Source organism: Bos grunniens, chromosome 10, assembly GCF_055505025.1.
Source record: "Bos grunniens cultivar Pamir isolate PY7600 chromosome 10, Bosgru_T2T1.0, whole genome shotgun sequence".
Taxonomy (NCBI): domain Eukaryota; kingdom Metazoa; phylum Chordata; class Mammalia; order Artiodactyla; family Bovidae; genus Bos; species Bos grunniens.
Window position 1 is genome coordinate 45,444,739 of NC_141174.1, and position 20,598 is coordinate 45,465,336.

The 20,598-nt window shown below is 39.1% G+C and overlaps 1 protein-coding gene across 4 annotated transcripts in view; it reads right to left on the reverse strand.

Annotated features, from left to right (window-relative positions):
• The window catches only part of MYO5A (myosin VA), a 205,890-nt gene that overhangs the window by 72,731 nt on the left and 112,561 nt on the right, over positions 1-20,598 (reverse strand). For all 4 annotated transcript variants that reach the window (XM_086320975.1, XM_086320974.1, XM_086320973.1 and 1 more), the window contains exons 10-16: positions 18,432-18,697; positions 17,724-17,805; positions 12,449-12,589; positions 9,816-9,941; positions 8,478-8,561; positions 2,572-2,733; positions 1,299-1,396 (exon numbers count right to left, since the gene is read on the reverse strand). In XM_086320975.1, coding sequence (XP_086177101.1) covers positions 1,299-1,396; positions 2,572-2,733; positions 8,478-8,561; positions 9,816-9,941; positions 12,449-12,589; positions 17,724-17,805; positions 18,432-18,697 — 959 coding nt within the window. The remainder of the gene's footprint in view (positions 1-1,298; positions 1,397-2,571; positions 2,734-8,477; positions 8,562-9,815; positions 9,942-12,448; positions 12,590-17,723; positions 17,806-18,431; positions 18,698-20,598) is intronic.

Sequence of the window (20,598 nt, forward strand, 5' to 3'; positions counted from 1 at the left end):
AAGGTAATGGGCCCTGGGGCTGTCCAGAAGAGTTGCCCAGGGCATGAAAGCTTCTTCCTGCTTCTCACCTCCTCAAGAAAGGCTTCTTGGGAATGAGAAGAATACAAGAGTCTTTGAGAAATGCCCTGCAGTCTAAGGCAGAATCTCCAGCGGGCAGGAGTGGCAGGAGCATAGTTCAGGAGCATGCACAAGGTGCAGAGTGGGAGTTATTACAGTGTTTGGGAAGGGTGCCTTATCTTTGACCCACAAATTCCTGTTCTAGAAATACAGTAGTCTAAGGAGATATTCAGGCAGGCAAATATACAGAAATGTTTGGGAAAAGATGTTTATCATAGCCAAGGAATAACCCAAATGGCCATCAACAGGGAATAACTTAAATAAATGATGGTATGTCTCTATAATGGGGTATGACGTAGCCTTAAAGTGGTGATAACGATTTGTATTTATAAACATGGAAAACACTCACAATTTATTAAGTTGAAAGTGAAGTAAAACAGCAGTTACAGCATGATTCCTTCTCTCTTATTAATGTGTCTCTCTCTCTTTCACAGAAACACACACAGAGCAGGGAAGGACTGATAAAGATCTATGTCAATTAATACTTATTACCTCTCTAGGTATAATGAAATGCTTTTTCATTTACTTTTATACTGTTTTATATTTCCTGAAAATTGTTTTTACAATGTGCATGAATTACCTTCAAAATTAGAGAAATATTTCTGTTTTGGAAAAAACTTCCTCTCATGTATGATATTGATGGAGGACAAGATGCATGGTAAAAAGCAGACTCCTCTGATGCTTTCAACAGTTGAAAAGCAGCAGGGATGACTGTGAGCCTTTGCTAAAGCAACCTTATCTCACCCAGCTCTGGTTTTAACTGAAGCCCAAATTAACCAAAAAGGTCTTAAACTGAAGTAAATTCAAAATAGAAAGTAGAACTAGAAATGTGTGGTTGACCTCAAATGTTTAAAATTGTCATAAGGCCAGCTGCTAATTTGTTCTCACTTTTTTCGGGGTTGGGGGGGTGGTCTACACTGCATGGCCTGTGGATCTTAGTTCCCTGACCAAGAACTGAATCCAGGCCCCAACAAGTGGGAGCATGGAGTCTTGGCCACTGGACCACCAGGGAAGTCCCTGTTCTCAAACTCTTAAAAGGGAACAAAAACTGAAAAAAATTCTATTAACTATTCCTTCTACAAGACATGAAGATTTACTCACGTATTTTTTTCCCAGCTGCCGGTTTGACAATCCTTACGAGATATGGATTCTTTTAAATTCAGCAGTTGAGAAATACTTACGTGAATGGGAACTTGAAGTCGTTAGGCTTGATACAGCGCACATAGTGAGGGGTAGTGGCATTCAGGGTCTCCATAAGCAGGTGGAGGGAGTTTCGGAACTGCATAAAAAAGAGCAGAAAGGTGCATCAAGGTTTGTCAGAGTCAAAGATGACATAAAACAACCTAAACTTTTCTTCTAATGGCGCTAGTGGAGATGACTTGGCCGCCTGTGAGCCTGACCAGCCCCAGGTAGTAGAGCTGCTAGGGATTTCGGTTCAAATTTCCTTAAACCCTAGCATTCACATGCTTACTCTGTGACATTCTTAATTTTCCCTCTCCCCCAGACCCTTTAAAATAGACTTTATTTTCTTAGAGTGGTTTAAGGCTTACAGCAAAGTCAGACAGAAGACACAGTAACTTCCCACATACCCTCTGCCCTGGCACAGGCGTGGCCTCCCCATCATCAACTTTCCCCACCACAGTGGTATATTTGTTACAGCTGATGAACCTATTTGGACACATCATCATTATTATTATATTAGAGTTCACTCTTCCACACACATTCCGCCCCCCCACACTTTTAATATAAATTTCTGTGGCTTTCTGGTGTACACTCAAAACTTTGACTAAAAATACAACCTTGCTTTAAGGATATTAAGGTCATTTAATCATGTATAGTGGGAATTTTGCTGTACAATACTGAAAAAAGTAGCAGATGACTTCAAAAAAGGATAGGAAATGAGGGGGAGAATCTGAGAGTACAGCCAGGCTGGGGTTACCTTTCGGGACACGGGATGATACTGAGGGCTGTGGGCCCGTGTCGGGCCCTGCTTCTTGTCTCCTCCGGCAAACAAACTGACTGGCACTCAGTCTCCTGCCCAAGGCTGAGCCCTTATTCGGGCACAAAGCTTGTGTGCCATGTTTCCCCCGACCCCGGGTGCACAAGACATCAGAAATGAGGGGGCGGGGTTCCTGGGCTGAAGGAGTTGTACAACTCTAGAGAGGAAACAGCCAGAGACCAAAACAAAGGCAGCAGTGGTTTGTGAGGGAAGATAAGCACTAGAAGAATTAAAATGTAGAAAAAATGATTTTGGGCAAAGCTTCTGCAGCCACGGGTCTATGATATGAGAGGAGAAGTATGGAGGAATGAATGGACAGAGTTCCACATTCTCAGAGTGAGCACTCCAGCCTCTTGTCACCTGAGGACCCCACCTGGGAGGCTGACAAAAGAAGACCCGAGGCTCCAGTTGAGCCAGAGGGAAGCAGCACCGCAGCGGCGGCTCCCTGAACTCACCTGGTGCCCCACTGTTTTCTTGTGCTCTTTGGCCGTCTGGCCTGGTCTGCCTTTGGTGGGCTTTGAAAGGGTGCGGGTGAGAGGCGTGCGCCCTGAAGAGGTGGCTGAGGTTGGGCTGATGACCTTCTCATCGTCTTGAAATAATTCTGGTAGCATCTTAAACTGAGTCAGAAACAGTAAAAGGAAATCACACTCTAAACTCAAACTCAAATGGAAATCTTTACAGAAACATTAGGATGATTTGCAATCCATAGTGATTCCCTTCCTTAAGTAACTCCTTTCAGAGTCACATTCCAGAAATAATCAATATCTGTGGTAGGAGTCAAAAATATGAGCAGAAGGGACATAAGTGCTACAGAAATATAAGTGGAAAATGCAATAATTCTACAACCTTTTTGGGGGAAAACGAAATCAAAACTGCTCCTCTGAGATCTGAAATCTTAATCCATGGGAAATGCCCTCTAAACATTTTACTGGTTTTAAATGATAACTATTTTATGAGCAAAAGACTAACTGAAAGTCCTATCTTATCACCTCAGTTCCACAAAATGTTCCATCTTCGTGCTTCGTTTATCTACACACCAATTCAAATGGTGAGCACCAGCTAAAAGCATTACAATTGGGAAGGGTGTCAAGAACTAGTTCTACAATATAAGATTTTAAAAAAATCATGAATTAATAATTTTTAGAAAGTAGTTTGGATTATAGGAAAAAGAGTAAAGCTTTGCATTTGTTTTCAAAGGATTTATAACTTAACTGCATAATTCCTGTAATCAATTTTGTGTTCTATCAGGATAGCGAAAAGAAAGACTATTAAAAGATCTGATAGTTAATAAATGGATGGAGAGTATAAGTTAAAGTGGTTGGAAAAAAAATTTATGGAACAAAAGAGACTTCAAACTAATCAACAAGAATGTTTTGATATATGTACATATCTTTACAATAGTGATACATTCCATAGACATAAAATAAATCCTTCTTATAAGTCAAAGTATAATTGCAATAACCAATTATTTATCTAATAATCTCAGAGTATCTCCAGAAGAAATAATTTTCTTAAGAGAATTCTTTCATTACACAACAAAATCAGTTAATTTTGTTTGCTACAATGTGTATATTAACTATAAGGATAATTTAGGATATAATTCATGATGTATATAACAAATTGTTATACATGACATACCAATAATGGCTGTTTGCTACACAAATGAATGTATCCTTTGATTTACAGAGTTCATATAGCTTGGTTGGCTACAAAGTAGGGGAGGGGGGAATGTTTTACCATTATATTGTATTACAAAGGGGAAAAATAAGAGTTCCTAATAGATTTGATCTGAAAACTCAGCATGGAGTTAAGATGTTAAGTTACTTGATAATAGGCCAAGTACTCTGGAATCTACCCATACTGTTCTATCATTCACAAGTAAATTGCTAGCTCTACATTAGCACTCCCTACCTAAATTTGTTTTGTCTCTTTTGTGTACAATGTAATAGAGCTGGTTTGAAATATCATATTCACCACTGGTGCTACAATTTAACAAATATCTACAATATCTACCAGAAAACTGCTCAATGTTTAGAGTTCAGAATATACACACACACATGTATATGCATAAGTTTTGTGTCCTCTTTACACAAATTATGAATTTAAAATTCTCTACATTGAGTTTCCATTTCTAATAAGTACATTTTATATTGTCATATTAGAAACTACTCTATGATTTCTTCTTTAGGCAGCATTCCTGCCTCCTCATGGCCATTTTTCTCAGACTTTTTTCCTGGTTCTTCCTCAGGCCAGTCTCCAGAGTTGAAAGCCTTATTCTCTACTATTTTTACCTACTTGTTCTCCCTAAGCAATCTTATCCAGTACTATCTTGCTCTAGTGCCATCTTGCTCTAAACACTATGAATTTATATGACCTACTCTGACTTTCCTTCTGACCTGCTGACGTACATTTCCAACTTCCTATATGATATGTCCACTTGACTACTTAAGTGCCATCTCAGGCAAAACATGTCCAAGACAGAACTTTTATTTTAATTGAAGCATAGCTGATCCACAATGTCATGCTAATTTCCACTAAAAGCAAAGTGACTCAGTTATACATAGATACATGTTGTTCTTTTTTCATATTCTCTCCCATTATGGTTTATCATAGGATATTGAATACAGTTCCCTGTGCTGCAAGGGTAGGACCTTGTTGCTAATCCACTCTATATATAATAGCTTCTATCTGCTAACTCCAACCTCCTACCCCACCCCTCCCCCAACCCATTCCCCCTGGGCAACCGAAAGTCTGTTTTCCATCTCCATGAGTCCAAGACATAACTCTTTTGACTCATTCTCTCAAAGCCTGATCTTTTATGTCTTCACCTCAGTAAGTGGCCTCATTATTCATCCAGCATTGAGGCCCAAAACACAGAAATAATCTTCAATTTCTCCCCTTTTCTCACTCTCCATACTCAAACCATCAACAAGACCTGTCAACTCTCCCCACAAAGAAATGATAAGCTATTTCCACTGCTATAACTTCAGTATCTTAATCCACTCTCTCTCCCAAGGATTATTACTCCCCATTTCCAGCTTCCCCCATATCTCCACACAATAGCATACCATCCCCCATATGAAAACTGTCCAAACTTTCCAAAGCAACAGGAATAAAATCCATACTCTTTACCATTGTTGTTGTTGTTCAGTTGCTAAGTTGTGCCCAACTCTTTGCGATCCCATGAACTGTAGCACACCACAGGCTCCGTGGGGTTCTCCAGGCAAGCATATTGGAGTGGGTTGCCATTTCCTTCTCCAACTCTTTACCATACTTGCCTCCAAAAAGTGGCCTCTCTCTACCCATCCTACACATTCTACTCACCTACCACCATCTACTCACTCCAGCCACACTGGCCTTCCTCATGGATCTCAAACCAACCAGTTTATACAGTCTCAGCACTCCTCACCCTATTGACTGAGGATTCCAACTTTATTTGAAGAGAGAAAGGCAGAGAAACAGACAGTTGGATATATAAGCAGGTAGATATGCCTGGACATTCCATCTTGTTTCTTTGATCTGTCTATACTTAAGACAGGAATCTGAATAATTTAAGGCTGAACTTATATGTCTATGAAGCAGTATTAAAAAAGACAGAAGCATCCAAGTAACTGCTTCATGAAGATGTGGGAAATCGTCTCAGTAGCAGCACCATTGTTCACTAAGCTTTTTATACATGAAGCACTGCTCTGAAAGCTTAATACAACCTATTTAATCTTCATAACAACACTTGAAAGAAGATACTACCATGATTCTATTTTACAGATGAGAGATTTGCAGCATAAACTCAGTAGATGAACTGTGCTTCCCCTCATCAATTAGCAACACTGAGAGCAGAGGTTACAATTCTTTTTCATGGTATTTGGTACAGTTGCAATTTAATAGTATTTAGTCAAGTCCCAATTTATGTGTTTCTTGATACCTGATGTGGCAACAGAAGATATTTTTATGGTGGGAAAATATAAATTAAGACACCTTCTTGGAATTATTTGTTCTAGCTCAATTAAAATAAATAAATTTATATTAAAAAAAAAAAAAGACACCTTCTGTTAAGTTGACAATTTTGGCCAGAAGCTGCAAAATTACAGGAAAAAAAAGAAGACAAAACACATACACCCACAAACAGAACCCCACACCATATGACCACAAATATAAAGCACATAACACAAATATTGATCGTCTCAAGTTAGTACTTCCAAGAGTACAAATCGACAGTAGGTTACACTTACTTCTTATCAGATACAGAAAAAGTAAAACATAAAGTTCATGCCCTTGGGTTGGGTTTTTTCTGCTGACTGGGAGCAGTGGATGTACATCTCACACCACCTCTATCCCAACTGCAACAGTGCTGTAGAGACTGACTGTGCTGCGCTAAGTCGCTTCAGTTGTGTCCAACTCTTTGCAACCCTATGGACTACAGCCCACCAGGTTTCTCTATCCAGTTCTCTAGGCAAGAACACTGAGAAGATGCCCTTCTCCAGGGGATCTTCCCAACCCAGGGATCGAACCCATGTCTCTTATGTCTCCTGCATTGGCTGGAGGGTTCTTTACCACTAGTGCCACCTGGGAAACCCCATGGAGACTGGAAGTCACTCCAAATGATTCCTCAGAGTGCAGAGCTACTTTCTGGAAATTAAGGATTCACTAGCCAATCAGAAAAGTTCAGAATAAAGTCACAAAAGATTATGGATGCCTGGGGAATAAGAATTGATGAATGCTCTGTGTAAGCTAAGTTATTTAGAGTAGTACCATTAGAATTCCATGGTTTTTCACTTTGCCAACAAAGATCTGTATAGTCAAAGTTATGGTTTTTCCTGTAGTCATGTACGGATATGAGAGCTGGACCATAAAGAAGGCTGAGCACCAAAGAATTGATGCTTTTGAACCATGGAGCTGGAGAAGGCTCCTGAGAGTCTCTTGGACTGCAAGGAGATCAAACCAGTCAATCCCAAAGAAAATCAACCCTGAATATTCATTGGAAGAACTGACACTGAAGCTAAAGCTCAGATACTCTGACTACCTGATGCAAAGAGCAGACTTGTTGGAAAAGACTCTGATGCTGGAAAAGATTGAGGGCAGGAGGAGAGGGGGTGACAGAGGATGAGATGGTTGGATGTCATCATCAACTCAACAGACATGAGTTTGAGCAAACTCCAGGACATAGTGAAGGCCAGGGAGGCCTGGTGTGCTGCAGTCCATGGGGTTGTGAAGAGTTGGACCTGACTGTTTTTGAACAACAACAAAAACTAAACAACATCAATGATTGGCACTGTGAGAGTATTTTCTCTTACACATCATTCCTATGAGTTATAAAGCATTAATATTCAGGGCTTACAAGGATAAGTGAAAAACTGACTTTTCCTACAGGTACTTAAGACTATAGACTCATCATTTTCTGAGGGTTAAAACTATAATTTGGTCCTTATATGATCTTTCTATTGAAAGTAAAAGTTTTTATTCCAAAAACAAGAATCAAAATGTTCATATAACATTCCATTGAAGTTAAAGGACTTTCTTAGAAAAAAACAGAACCTGCTGGTCAGAAATCTGCAAGAATTCACATGAATATTTTTAATCTTTCATTGAATACTTGAATATCTACTCTGTTAAACTAAGTAACCAAGTAACTAACTTCCTGGTTTGCTCCCTGTAGGATGGACGTGAGCTGTGCTCCCCTCCCAACGCTTTCCTGATGAGAGTCAGAGGGTGGAGGTTGGGATCGACCTCATAATCAACCTCAGATACACATCACAGTTTGTTACAATCTGGAATATTGTTTTCCTACTAGAATACAGTGTTTCTGGTATCTAAGCCTAAGAAGAATAATTTCAAAGTGCTTCGGACCACATCTGAAATTGCACTCAGTGATCCAGAGGTCAGTTTTTACCTGGATGGAGTGCTTAAGGCCATGTTTCTGGTGCATCCCTTCAAAATGACATAGCAAACCCCAAAAACCATCAATTTTCTCTCACGGTATCTCACAAAGGCACAAGAGAGCCTGGAACTGCTGTGAGGCAATAATTTCACATAAAATACCATTGCATCGTGGTTAAAAATGCAGACTGTCAGCTCAACAGCCTGAGTTTTAATTTGGCTTGGAAAATGACTAGCTACAAAGTTTCTGTGCCTCAGTTCTCTCCTCTGTAAAATGGGAGCAGTGATAATATCACCTCATCATAGGATTAGATGAATTAACATTTGTAAGGCATTTAAAATGCTACATGACACATCTATTTGATAAATTAAATCGACAGCAGGGCTGATTCTGTTAGAAAAATTATAATACGTTAAAAAGCTAATGCTTAAGTCATGAACATTTTAATGAATATATCCTAATTGGAGAAAGCCTATACAAGGTTACCTTGCTTGATTTAAGAACTTTAATTTGTTCTTCAAAAACGGTGTCTTTATTCTTTTCCAGAAAGCCTTCACACTGGTATTCCACCTGAAAACACATTGGAAAGTCTCCTTAGTTAATAAAAGCTTTGAATAGATACAATTTATCATCAACAACAAAAATAAGTATTAGGCCCAGGCCATATGATGGGCTCTCAGTGAAGTGTTATTAGTTTTATTCTAAGAAACTAGTATCATTCTTGGTAAGAAGCATGTTAACTCTAGAGTAAAACTCTCAAATACTGCTTTTCCTACAGAACAATGGCAGTGGTGATTAAATGTGATCTAAAAGATGATCCCAATTCATGCGTAGCTTCATAAGAAGCTGTTCTTCTTCATAACAGCTTCATAAGCCCCCCAAGGCCAACCACTGTATCTCTTCCAAACCTGGTTCACCTTTCCATAGGGGAAAGTCTCCTTTGGGGAAGAAGAGACTGAAGAGAGAGAGAGGATCAGAAGGAACAAACAGCTATCTGGCAGAAAGCTGAAGTGATGATCACGGACAGAGGTGGAGGCTGGGTAAATACCGTATGAGCTGGTAAGAGGACTACATGAGACTGGACTCTCCCTGTTCCTAAAAGACTTCAGCTATCTACCACTCAAGGGTCCCCAGCCTGTACTACAAAGCCCTTAGATGGCCCTGAAGCCATCCAAAGATCTCCAGCTAGACGTAGGACAGATTCTGAAAACCCTCAGTTCCTGACAGGGACCATGGGAAGCTTACCAGATGCCTACCCCACAACCTCCTTGAAATATAAACTAGTGTCACAGCTCCAGATGTTCTGAGTAGACTCTAGAACCTCTGAAGCAGCAGGTCTGCATGCCTTATTAGCAGGGACCCACTCAATCAATCTCAGAGGGCCACAATCGTCCACAATTTCTTTTCTGAAACCTCTGGGGTCACTATCCAGAATCTTTAAGTTGATCTGAAGCAGCAATCTGTAATCAAACATATTAATATTTCTACACTGAAATATATAAATATCCACCTAACTGGGATAAATAAAGACTATAAATAACCTCATGTTACTTCAGGTCAAAGATCAGGTTTAGCCACTAAATGAATTATGAAAATACTTGTGTATTTCAGAGTTTCCTGGATTTCAGAATTATAGATACACTTATTTCATAATATAATTCCATTTAGGTTAAACCAATAAGCCAACAATTAAGCTTACTTTTCCTAAAATGAGCTAAAGAATGAAAGCTCAGCAAAGAAAAAACTGCTATCTATCAACTATTGATTTTTTTCCTCTTTGAACTTAAGTATTCAAATAGAAAAGAGATAATAAAGCTTCCTTACTTTGTCAGCAAAATGCTGGATGATGAAAGCTTTGTTTGATAGGCGGGGCTTCTCAAATAGTGCACATTTGTTCAAATGTGTGTTGTACAATTTTTGAGCCCAAGTGTCATCTGTACCTTTAGGCATCTACATTCAGGAGAAAAAAAGAGTAAGAAAACAAGGTGAATATTGTTATGGGATTCTTCTGATGCATCACCCAAAATGTCGTGTTTTGACTTTGCCTAACAACTTTAACATCCAATTCAGGAACTCATTCCTTTCACGTTTCTCTCTGAGAGGTCCCAAATCAATGATTGGTGTGTGTGTGTAATTTTTCAGGTGAGAATACTAAAGTGGGTTGCCATTTCCTACTCCAGGGGGTCTTTCTGACCCAGGGATCAAACTTAAGATTCTTGGGTCTCTTGCATTGGCAGGCAGATTCTTTACCACTAGCGCCACCTGGGAACGAAAAGCAATGACTGAGACCTGCCCATGGGTGACTCAGCCCAAGCTTTGAGTAACTCAATCTGCCTGGACATCAAATAAATACTCAATATACTTTTATAGCAATGAAAGCCTCACAAATGAAAGATGACATACCATGATTATCATATATTTCAAACAATTTGTTAAATAAAGATAACATTTGCATATAGTAGATTATTTATATAATTCAGAAAGGTATAAAACAGAGAATAGTCTCCTCTCACTATTTCCACCAACTGGTTTATCTGTCTTTAAAGGCATGGATACAAATAGTATCATTCTATAAACTCCTTACATTTTTAAAGATTTTTATTTTTTTAAATTAAGGAAGTATGATAACACATTTATAGGAGATTTGAAAAATATAGAACAAGGTTACATATAGTTCCACTATATATTACAAGTATTTTTTTAAGTAGATAAATTAAGATTTTTAGTTGGAGTTTCAATATAAAATCTTCAAAAATTAATAGAATGAATATACAGAGAAGTAGAAGATCTACTAGATCTGAAAAGCTCTGTGAACCAATTCAACATAATTAAGATTTATACAATTTTTATACAACAGTAGGATACAAATTCTATCCAAGTTCCCATAGACTGTAAGCAAGGAGACACTGGGACATATCCAGGGGTATAAAAGAAGTTGCAAAAATTTCAAGGTCTAAAGGTATTGAAATTAAACGGAGTCTGTTCTCTTATCACTGTGGAATTATGTTAGAAATCAGTATCAAAAGATATTTAAAAATAACCCACATATTTTCATGTGCAATGTGACATTTGCCAAGAGGGATCCTCAACTTAGCCATCCTTGTATTTTTCCTTCTTCTTCTTAGTAATAGTATTCTTGTATTTATGCCTACTAGGTTGTTACTGATTTTTTGTTATTATGAAAACTGCCACAATGGCTCCTTTTAAACAAAAACTTTGGATTCTTTTGTAAGTATATTCATAGGGTAAACTCTCAGCATTTCTACTTCTGGTTCAAAAGGTATGTGTATTTAAAATCTTGATAAATATTCCTCAAAAATATGTTCTACTAACTTTTGTCCTTCATCAAGAGTATATATGCAATAAATACTAATTTGGTATTATCAAATTTAAACTCACTTGATAGGTAAAAAGCTGTGTCCTATTTTTGTTTTGATTTATGTTTTATTTAATTTCAAGTGAAACTGAGCACCTTTACATGTATTCTTTTTGTTTATTGAAGGTATAGTTGATGTGCAGTATTATATTAGTTTCAGTACAACATAGTGATTCAGTATTTCTATAGACTGTACTCCATGTGAAGTTACTATAAAACTCTGACTATATTCCCTGTGCTGTACATTACATCCTTGTATCTTGTTTATTTTATAGCTAGTAGTTTGTTCCTCTTAATCCTGCCTTCACCTATCTTGCCCTTCTCACCAACATCTCCACAATGGTAACCACTAGTTTGTTCTCTAGTATCCAGGAGGCTCTTTTTGTTTTGTTACATTCATTTGTCCGTTTTATTTTTTTAGATTTTACATATAAGTGAAAACATACAGTATTTGTCTTTGCATTCTTAATGTTGTAGGAAATCTAGATGCTTAGGAAGATCAGTGCATATGAACTTGTAACTTATGACATATAAACTAAAGAACAATGAAGGGAAAGGATAGGTTGTTTGTCTAGAATCACTCATCAGTGAAGCCAGGGATCCAATATTTTTTCCACATGCTGCATCTTCAAATATTAAAACTAAAACTCTTTACCTACCATATATATAAGTAATAAAGAACAACTAGTCAAGTTTAAAATTATAGATATTTAGAACTATTATTCAAAATACCTTTTGTAAAATTTCTTACATTTCCTGAACTATATCATACCATTGAACAAAAGTACCAAATATAAGCATATCAATGACAAAGGTGGCTAAAATTGGTAGTTGCTGTATCTAATGCCAGTTTTTCACATAACTTAGAATCAGCTGAAAAGGGAGGGGAGATTCTCCTAGTCTCAACCATATTTTGAACGCTTTGGAGCTAGTGATCCTTCAGAATGCCAGTTAGGGTAACCCCACTCGTTGCCACTGTGGCACTTCACGTATACTAGTGAGTCCCTGCTTAAACCTACTTACCCATTTTACCTCAACGCACAATTCTGATGTATTAAACACATCAGAAAATCATACTTACCTTGCATTCCTCATCCAGCAAATCTAGAATGCCCAGTTTAGATTCTATAAGATTAATGCAAGGCTGATTATCATAAAAATCTATGAGTGTCCATGGAATTTGTTCTTTCATATATTCTTCTTGTTCTAATTTGAAAACGTGCTGAAATGAAAAAGAAAAAAACTGGCATTACTACATCACTGTCATAAATGTTAGTCAATAACATGCATAAAACAAAAGTTGAGACAGTCAGTGGCTTCTAGCAGCAATCCTGGAGAAACGTGATTTACAGGCAGAGAACAGTATAAGAAAGCAAATAGAAACCACACATGGAAAAACCTCAGCTACCTAGGAGTTTTGGCAAACAAGAAAATCTAGGTATGTGAATATTTAAATAGCTGATAAATGTGGCAGCTTTTGATTTTTTGATATGTATATATCCAAAACCACACTATGTACTTTTTGGCCCCTTAAATTATCGCACAGTGTTGCTAACCATATGGGCATAGAAATGCCTTAGCTGGCCTTGAACAACCTGCAGAGAGGATGCCCTCCAGACTACTGAAACATTCTGGGTGATGCTTACAGCATGACAAAGTAATTCTTTTAAGGGACCATGGTGTTGAAGTTCATGTGCCTCAGAATTAGATAACAGTTGGTTTTTTGTGTCTGCCTTGATTATCCTCCACAGCCAGGGAATCTATGGCTCACTTTTCTGGCTTCTACATCCAATTCTGCCAGCAGCTGCAACCACTACAAACACATTACTATTTCTGCTAAATGCTTCAGCCACTGCTTCTCATCTCCATCCACTCACTTAAGCACAAATATGTATTGACTGTCTACCATGTCCCAGTCACTACACACCATTAGCAAAATAGACACAGACAGCCCTAAGAGACTTTGAAGACTAGTGGGGAAAACAGACAGAAATCAATCACAAGAAACAGAATTACAAACTGTAATAATGTTCCAGAGAAAAATAATGGCCAGCTATGAGCTCAGGAGTTCCTAACTAATTTGGAACACAGTAGCAAGAGAAGGCTTCCTTGAGGAAGGGCTGTGTGACCTGAGGTCTGCAGTGAAAGGTAGTTAGGTTGGTCTAGGAAGGAAGGGCAACAGAAGCACTGCATTGAGCTGACCAGCCAACGGAGCCAACCCACAAATTCTAGTTTCTATAGGTGCTAATGACCTTTACTCACTTCTTCCTGCAGGGTTCTGCTTTCCTTTCTTGTCTCCTTTGTCACACTGGTTCTCTCACATGTCCTGCAGCTTTTCTGGGAAGATTATCCCTCGGTGGCTATTACCAGACAACACATATTTCTTAGAACCCAAACCCCCATGAAACCTAAGGGTTACCAAGATTTCTGATACTTTATTCTCCTCACACACCTGGAACTTTCCCACTTTATTCTATACTTATTATAATGCTGTTCTTGGCTCATTTGCAGCATTCATAGTCTAACCAGGTGTGAAAGCTTTAAAAAAAAAAAACACCCAAACTTGTCACACATATGAATATTTATGTAATGCTAATTAGAAAGCAAATTTCTTCTGTTCTTTTGATTAATGTGAAGGCAAATGGGGCACCATGTGTCAGCAAGATGCCCTGGCTGATGGTAGCAATAATTCTTCACAAATGAGTCCTATCTTCCTTTAATTCATTAATCTATATGCAGTGTGGTCTTCACATTGACAATAGAAACAGTCTCTATGTTTAGTTTGGCAAAATCCATGGGACCTCAAAAATTTTCCACTCTTAATTGCAAAATTAAGGGCATGAGGTTCAATATGGCAAGAGATGCTTACTCGGTAAGGTAATGACTCCAAGCACTAAACCTGCCAGTCACCATGTTTCTCCTGCCCACTGCCCACCCCACAGCCCCTGCTGTGGGAGCAGCCTGAGCACCAAGTTCTTTACTGTAAGACCCCATGCTCCAAGACACAGCTAGTCAAGGGCCAGAGATCTCTGATGAACAAATGAACTGGGTTAATCACATTCTCTTTTCTCAGATATAAGGACTGGGAAACATACAATTAACAGTGCAAGCTGATGCTGCAAGAAGTCAAGATGAATGGGAGTTAAGCAAGTTAAGAAGACAAAGCACCTCAACCACTGCTTCTTCACAGGAAGTGTGAGGTAAGTGAGGAAGCAAAAACCTAGACAAAATATATACCATCTGAAGGAGAATATATGCCATCTGATAATAAGAAGGAGGGAAGAGAGAAGGAAGAGAAATAAGAGAGAAAGGGGGAAGCCTCTCTCTCTTGTGCAGAGAGAGAGAGAGAGAGAGAGTGTGTGTGTGTGTGTGTGTGTATGTATGAGGAAAGAGAGAGAAGAAACGGATGGACAGAGACAGAAAGAGGGAAAGGGAAACAAAAGGGTCAGAAACACACATGCAGAGACACAAGGTCCTCGAGAAATAAAACAAATCAGCCAGTCCCTAATGAGGCTGGCGTTAGTTCCTTAATACTTCCAGTCACCTTGTGCCAAAATATACTGGGAAAGAGCAGAAGGCTCTGCTGTTGATTAAAGTATTGAGAAACTCAAGAAAACCTTGAGAAAAAATAATATTCCACTTAGTGTCTGACAGATTTTTATTAATGTTCCTTATGCAGAAACACAAAATATACCAGTCACATTCTTATGAAAACAGCTTAAAATTTTAAGATCACTTCTGCATTATTTCACTATACTAAGTAGCTTAATTTGCCAAAAAGAGGGTCCAGATTTTTATCAAAGTACAATATTTTATGCAATATTTTACAAAGATCAAATAGTCTAGAGGTTTTATGATGACAAGCAACGATCCCTTATTCTGTCTCAACTCAATCCCAGTCTCATTCCTTGGAAACAACCATTTTTAACTCCCTCAGCTATTCTGGTATTTATCTCTGAACAATATGCTTTGTTGTTGTTGTTATTGTTTAATCACTAAGCTGTGTAGGAATCTTTTGTGACCCCATGGAATGTAGCCTGCCAGGCTCCTCTGTCCACGGAATTTCCCAAGCAAGAATACTGGAGAGGGTTGCCATTTCCTTCTCTAGGAGATCTTCCTGACCCAAGGATTGAACTTGTGTCTCTGTATTGCAGGCATATTGTTTACTGCTGAGCCACCAGGGAAGCCCTAACAATATGCTTGTTGTTGTGTGCTCAATTGCTTCAGTCATGTCCGACTCTATGCAACTCCATGGACCGTAGACTGCCAGGCTACTCTGTCCATGGGATTTTTCCTGCAAGGATACTGGAGTGGGTTGCCATGCCCTCCCACAAGGGATCTTCTTGACCCAGGGATCAAACCCACATCACCTGTGTCTCCTGCATTGGCAGGTGGGTTCTTTACCAGGTGAGCCACCAGGGAATATGTATATGCTTATCAGCTATTATTTTATTTATTCATTTAAAACTGTCGATTTCCTGATGAGACAGATGAGGCCAAATTCATATATATCACTCTCTACTATTCTTCCTCTATCCTTCTGATATTACAATTTTTAGATCTTTTTGTTTTTATTATTTTTGTAACTTAAAATAATATCTTTAAATTTCCATTTTTCATTCATCAATTGTAGGGTATACCACTCAACCTCTCTCTTCGTATAATGAGGATAATAGGGCTCTTATCCATCCTTCAGTTCTATTCTTTTTCATATTCTAATTCCAATAGGTGATTCATTTTAAACATTCTATTTTATCAATAATAATCATGCCTAATCTTGCACTTAAAACTTGTACTTAGCATGTGGTGAGCACTTTACATATTCCAATTCTTTAATCCATATAACTACATGCAAACTATTACCATCCCCATTATACAGATGAGGTGACTAAGGCCCAGCAAGGTCAATTAACTTTCCCAAGGTCCCCTAGAAAATCAATGCAGAGTGTATTCCAATCTTTTTAATTTTTTTTTTTTTTTGCTTGCTGCTGCTGCTGCTAAGTCACTTCAGTCATGTCTGACTCTGTGCGACCCCACAGACAGCAGCCCACCAGGCTCCCCCGTCCCTGGGATTCTCCAGGCAAGAACACTGGAGTGGGCTGCCATTTCCTTCTCCAATGCATGAAAATGAAAAGTGAAAGTGAAGTCGCTCAGTCACGTCTGACTCTTAGTGACCCCATGGACTGCAGCCTACCAGGCTCCTGCGTCCATGGGATTTTCCAGGCAAGAGTACTGGAGTGGGGTGCCATTGCCTTCTCCTTTTTTTGCTTAGCCAGTTTAAATATATTTCCTGCTTGATTTCTCTGTGTTTTTTTTTCCTTCCCCTCAGCTAATGTGCTTTTAAAATCCCTACATAGAGATGTAGAGGGTTTGCAGCATTTCTTTCTTTTTTTTTAACAAGATAACTTCATCTTGTGGAATATCTGTTAACATCCTGAGAAATTTGACATTCTGAGGAACATGTTTTAAGTTGAATCTGAATCCACTTGAGCTTAGATTTGCCTGCTAGTGTTGGACGGTCTCCTGTGGAGGCATGGGTTGGCAGTGGCTTGCCTTGGGGACGGGGCACTGGCAGTAGCAGTCCTGGAAGGTGACCTCCCAGAGGTCACCATCAATCCCACCATAGAGCCTGTAGCCCAACCATTTTTAAGTGCTTCCAAATCCCTCAACACCATGATAACATATCTGCTATTACTACTTTGCAAAAGCCACTCAAAATCCTTCCACTGCCATTGTCCCAGTGAATGTCTCAGACTGTTGAAAAGAGAATATGTAAAACAGAATACATAAAAAATATGTAGAAAAGAGAATATGTCCTGACTTTTTTGCCCTGTTGCTGTTCAGTCGCTCAGTCGTGTCCAATTCTTTGTGACCCCATCAACAATAGCATGCCAGGATTCCCTGTCCTTCACTATCTCCTGGAGTTTGTTCAAACTCATGTGCACTGAGTCGATGATGCCATCCAATGGTCTTATCATCAGACTGTCCTGATATCTTGCTAATACTCCACATATAATTAGCCTCTGGGATGACCAACTGAATGATATCCCTGGGGTCAAAGTTTCACACCCCTATGTCACTATCTAACACACTTCCTGCTTCCTTCTCTCAATATATTTGGACCAAATTTTTACTGTTCTCAGACAGCAGATGACCTTGAATCCAATCTGGACCATAAACATCTTTCCAAGGTTGCATCATTCATTAATCATAAGTTCCTTAGCAATTTAACTGCTTTAAACCATAGATAATAATTGAAATTCATAACTTCACTTCAGGAGCCAGTGTTTAAACACATACCAGGAATTCAAAGAATAATTTTTGGCAGAATATTATTTAAGCAAGAAAATTCTTACCATATTGAATTGTTGCTGTAGTTTTTCATTTGCATAATTTATGCAAAACTGTTCAAAACTATTTATCTCAAATGTTTCAAATCTGTAAAATCAAAAATAATATGGGAAGAGGAGAAAAAGGAAAAAATAGCTTTTAGAAAATATTCAAAATGTGCACATTAAAAAGAAATAGGAAATTCCCTAACATTGCAAAACTTACTTTCCACATCAGTGAAGATAAGGCTTTCTAAGTTAGTAACACGAAATATGTACCCAGCAGATAGACATCAGCAAAGTGGCAGAGATTTTTTTTTCAAGGTGCAGCATGTGAATATATTCAATAGTATGAGTTTTTGAGGGCATATTCATCCCCAGGTAGGGAACAATCGGAATTACAATAAAGCTACTGCTCTTGTCAATTCACAGATTCACAATTCTGTGTTTACATAAACACAGAAGGGAAGGGAATAGAAATGTCAAAGGTTTTTTTGAAAAGTGAACTGGATGATGAAAAATTAGGCATCAAAAGGCACAAATGTATAGGAAAGGGTTCAACATTAAAGAAAGGTACCCAGAGAAGGCAAACTAGCAGATGAAACTAGACTTTAAAAAACTCTCTTCTTATTTTCCCTTTAGCTCACCAGTAGGAGACATAGTCAAATACCTACTTGGAGTTACTAGATAATGTCTAGAAAGAAAGGCTCAGACCACTAAGCCAAATACACTCACCCATAAATGTCCAGTACACCGATAAAAGAATGCTGTTTGACAGCAGAATGGAGTGCCTGATTGACATGATCTACAATCCAGTTAAAGAGCTTGGCATAGATGTGCTTGGCCAGTGCATCACGGGCATTTGTGGCCTGCAGCTTGGAGATGGGCTTGATGTACGTCTCTGTGGCAGTGGCCAACTTCCGATGGCAGAGCCAGTGACACAGCTCCTCAAAGTCCACACCCATGAGGTCACAGAAGATGCTGAGGGGTTCATGCTTGGGCTGCCAAAAGAGAATGTGTTATTTCCTAGGACCAGATCAATCAAGTAAGAATTTACTGAAAAAATATTAACAAAGAGGTAACAATTAAACCTGACAATTTCTTTCCTACAACAAACACCAAGAACATTTGAAGCTGATCGGTGATAATCACAATCATCCATCAAACCAGAATCTAGGCAGCATTTTGTAATCTCTTCTAGGACTCACTTCAAAAAATGACCTCTTCCTTTGTCTCTTTATCATACTTATTTCCATCCATCTTCAGGCACATTCATTTAGTCAGTCAGAAAATGAGTCAGCTTGTCTATAAATATATTATATCCCAGCAGAAAAAAATAGACATGTACCGGCTTCCTTGGTGGCTCAGAGAGTAAAAGGATTCATCTACAATGCAGGAGACCCGGGTTCAATTCCTGGGTCAAGAAGATCCCCTGGAGAAGGGACTGGCTACCCACTCCAGTATTCTTGCCTGGAGAATTCCATGGACCTGAGGTGGGCTACAGTCCATGGGGTCACAAAGAGTCGGATACGACTGAACAACTAACACTTTCACTTTCACGCTGTCCTCCTAGAACTTATAGTCACTAGAGGAAATGGACATTAACTAAATGATTGCTCCCTAAAATTAAAATTAAAATTACTACAAAGGAGGACACTAAGATTCCATGTGTAAGGAATGTGCCCTATTCAGGGAGACAGGAGACAGCGGCCTTGAGAAATGGAGTTGATATCTGAAGAATAAGAAGGGGTTAACTAGGTGAAGGAGAAGGCAATGGCACCCCACTCCAATACTCTCGCCTGGAAAATCCCATGGATGGAGTAGCCTGGTAGGCTGTAGTCCATGGGGTCGCTAAGAGTCAGACACGACTGAGCGACTTTACTTTCACTTTTCACTTTCCTGCAATGGAGAAGGAAATGGCAACCCACTCCAGCGTTCTTGCCTGGAGAAGCCCAGGGACAGGGGAGCCTGGTGGGCTGCCGCCTATGGGGTCGCACAGAGTCAGACATGACTGAAGCGACTTAGCAGCAGCAGCAGCAACTAGGTGAAAGGGTCTTCCAAGTAGAGGGGACATCTAGTATAAAAGTCCTGAGGTGGGAGGGAAACCAGAGATGTGAGGAATTGAAGTTACGTGAGGGAGATAATGTAGGGGATGAAGCCAGAGGCTGTTCCATGGCTAGTCTTTCCTCTAAGAGCAATGAGGGCCAATGGCAGGGAGGTGTGAGGTGGAGGTACTAAAAGGTTATAAACAGACAACTTAATAGTTATTTGTGTGGCTTCTTAGACTAGTATTTCTAATCTAAGGACCCCCTGCATCATCTATGGCAGGGATCCCCAACCTTTTTGGCACCAAGGACTGACTGTAGAAGACAATTTTTCCATGGATTGTGGAGTGGGGGAATGGTTTGGGGATGCTTCAAGAGCATTACATTGACTGTGCACTTTATTCCTGTTACTATCATATCAGCTCCATCTCAGAGCATCAGGCATTAGATCCTGGAGGCTGGGAACCCCTTACCTACAGGGATCCCTGTATCCCCTACAATGTCTTCCATAGGTTTTGCATGAGTAGGCATGAAAAGTATTCATAAATTAAAAATACTTATTTAACTTAACTCATGTTACATTATATTTTTTAACATCTTCACTCACATGTTTCAATTGCATGATAACATTCCTGAGGAACAGGCAGGGTGAACACTGCTATCTCTAATTGACAAATTAGGACATAACATCCAAAAGACTAGCTTGGCAAAAAGCACACCACCAGTTTATGTCAGAATTGTCATTAAACCCTGGGTCTCTTGACACCCTCCTCCCCTGACCCTTCCCACTGAAGCAGTCCCTTCTTTCTTTCATGTTCCCTCCTCTCAAGTAATCACTTCAGACACAAATCAGCACC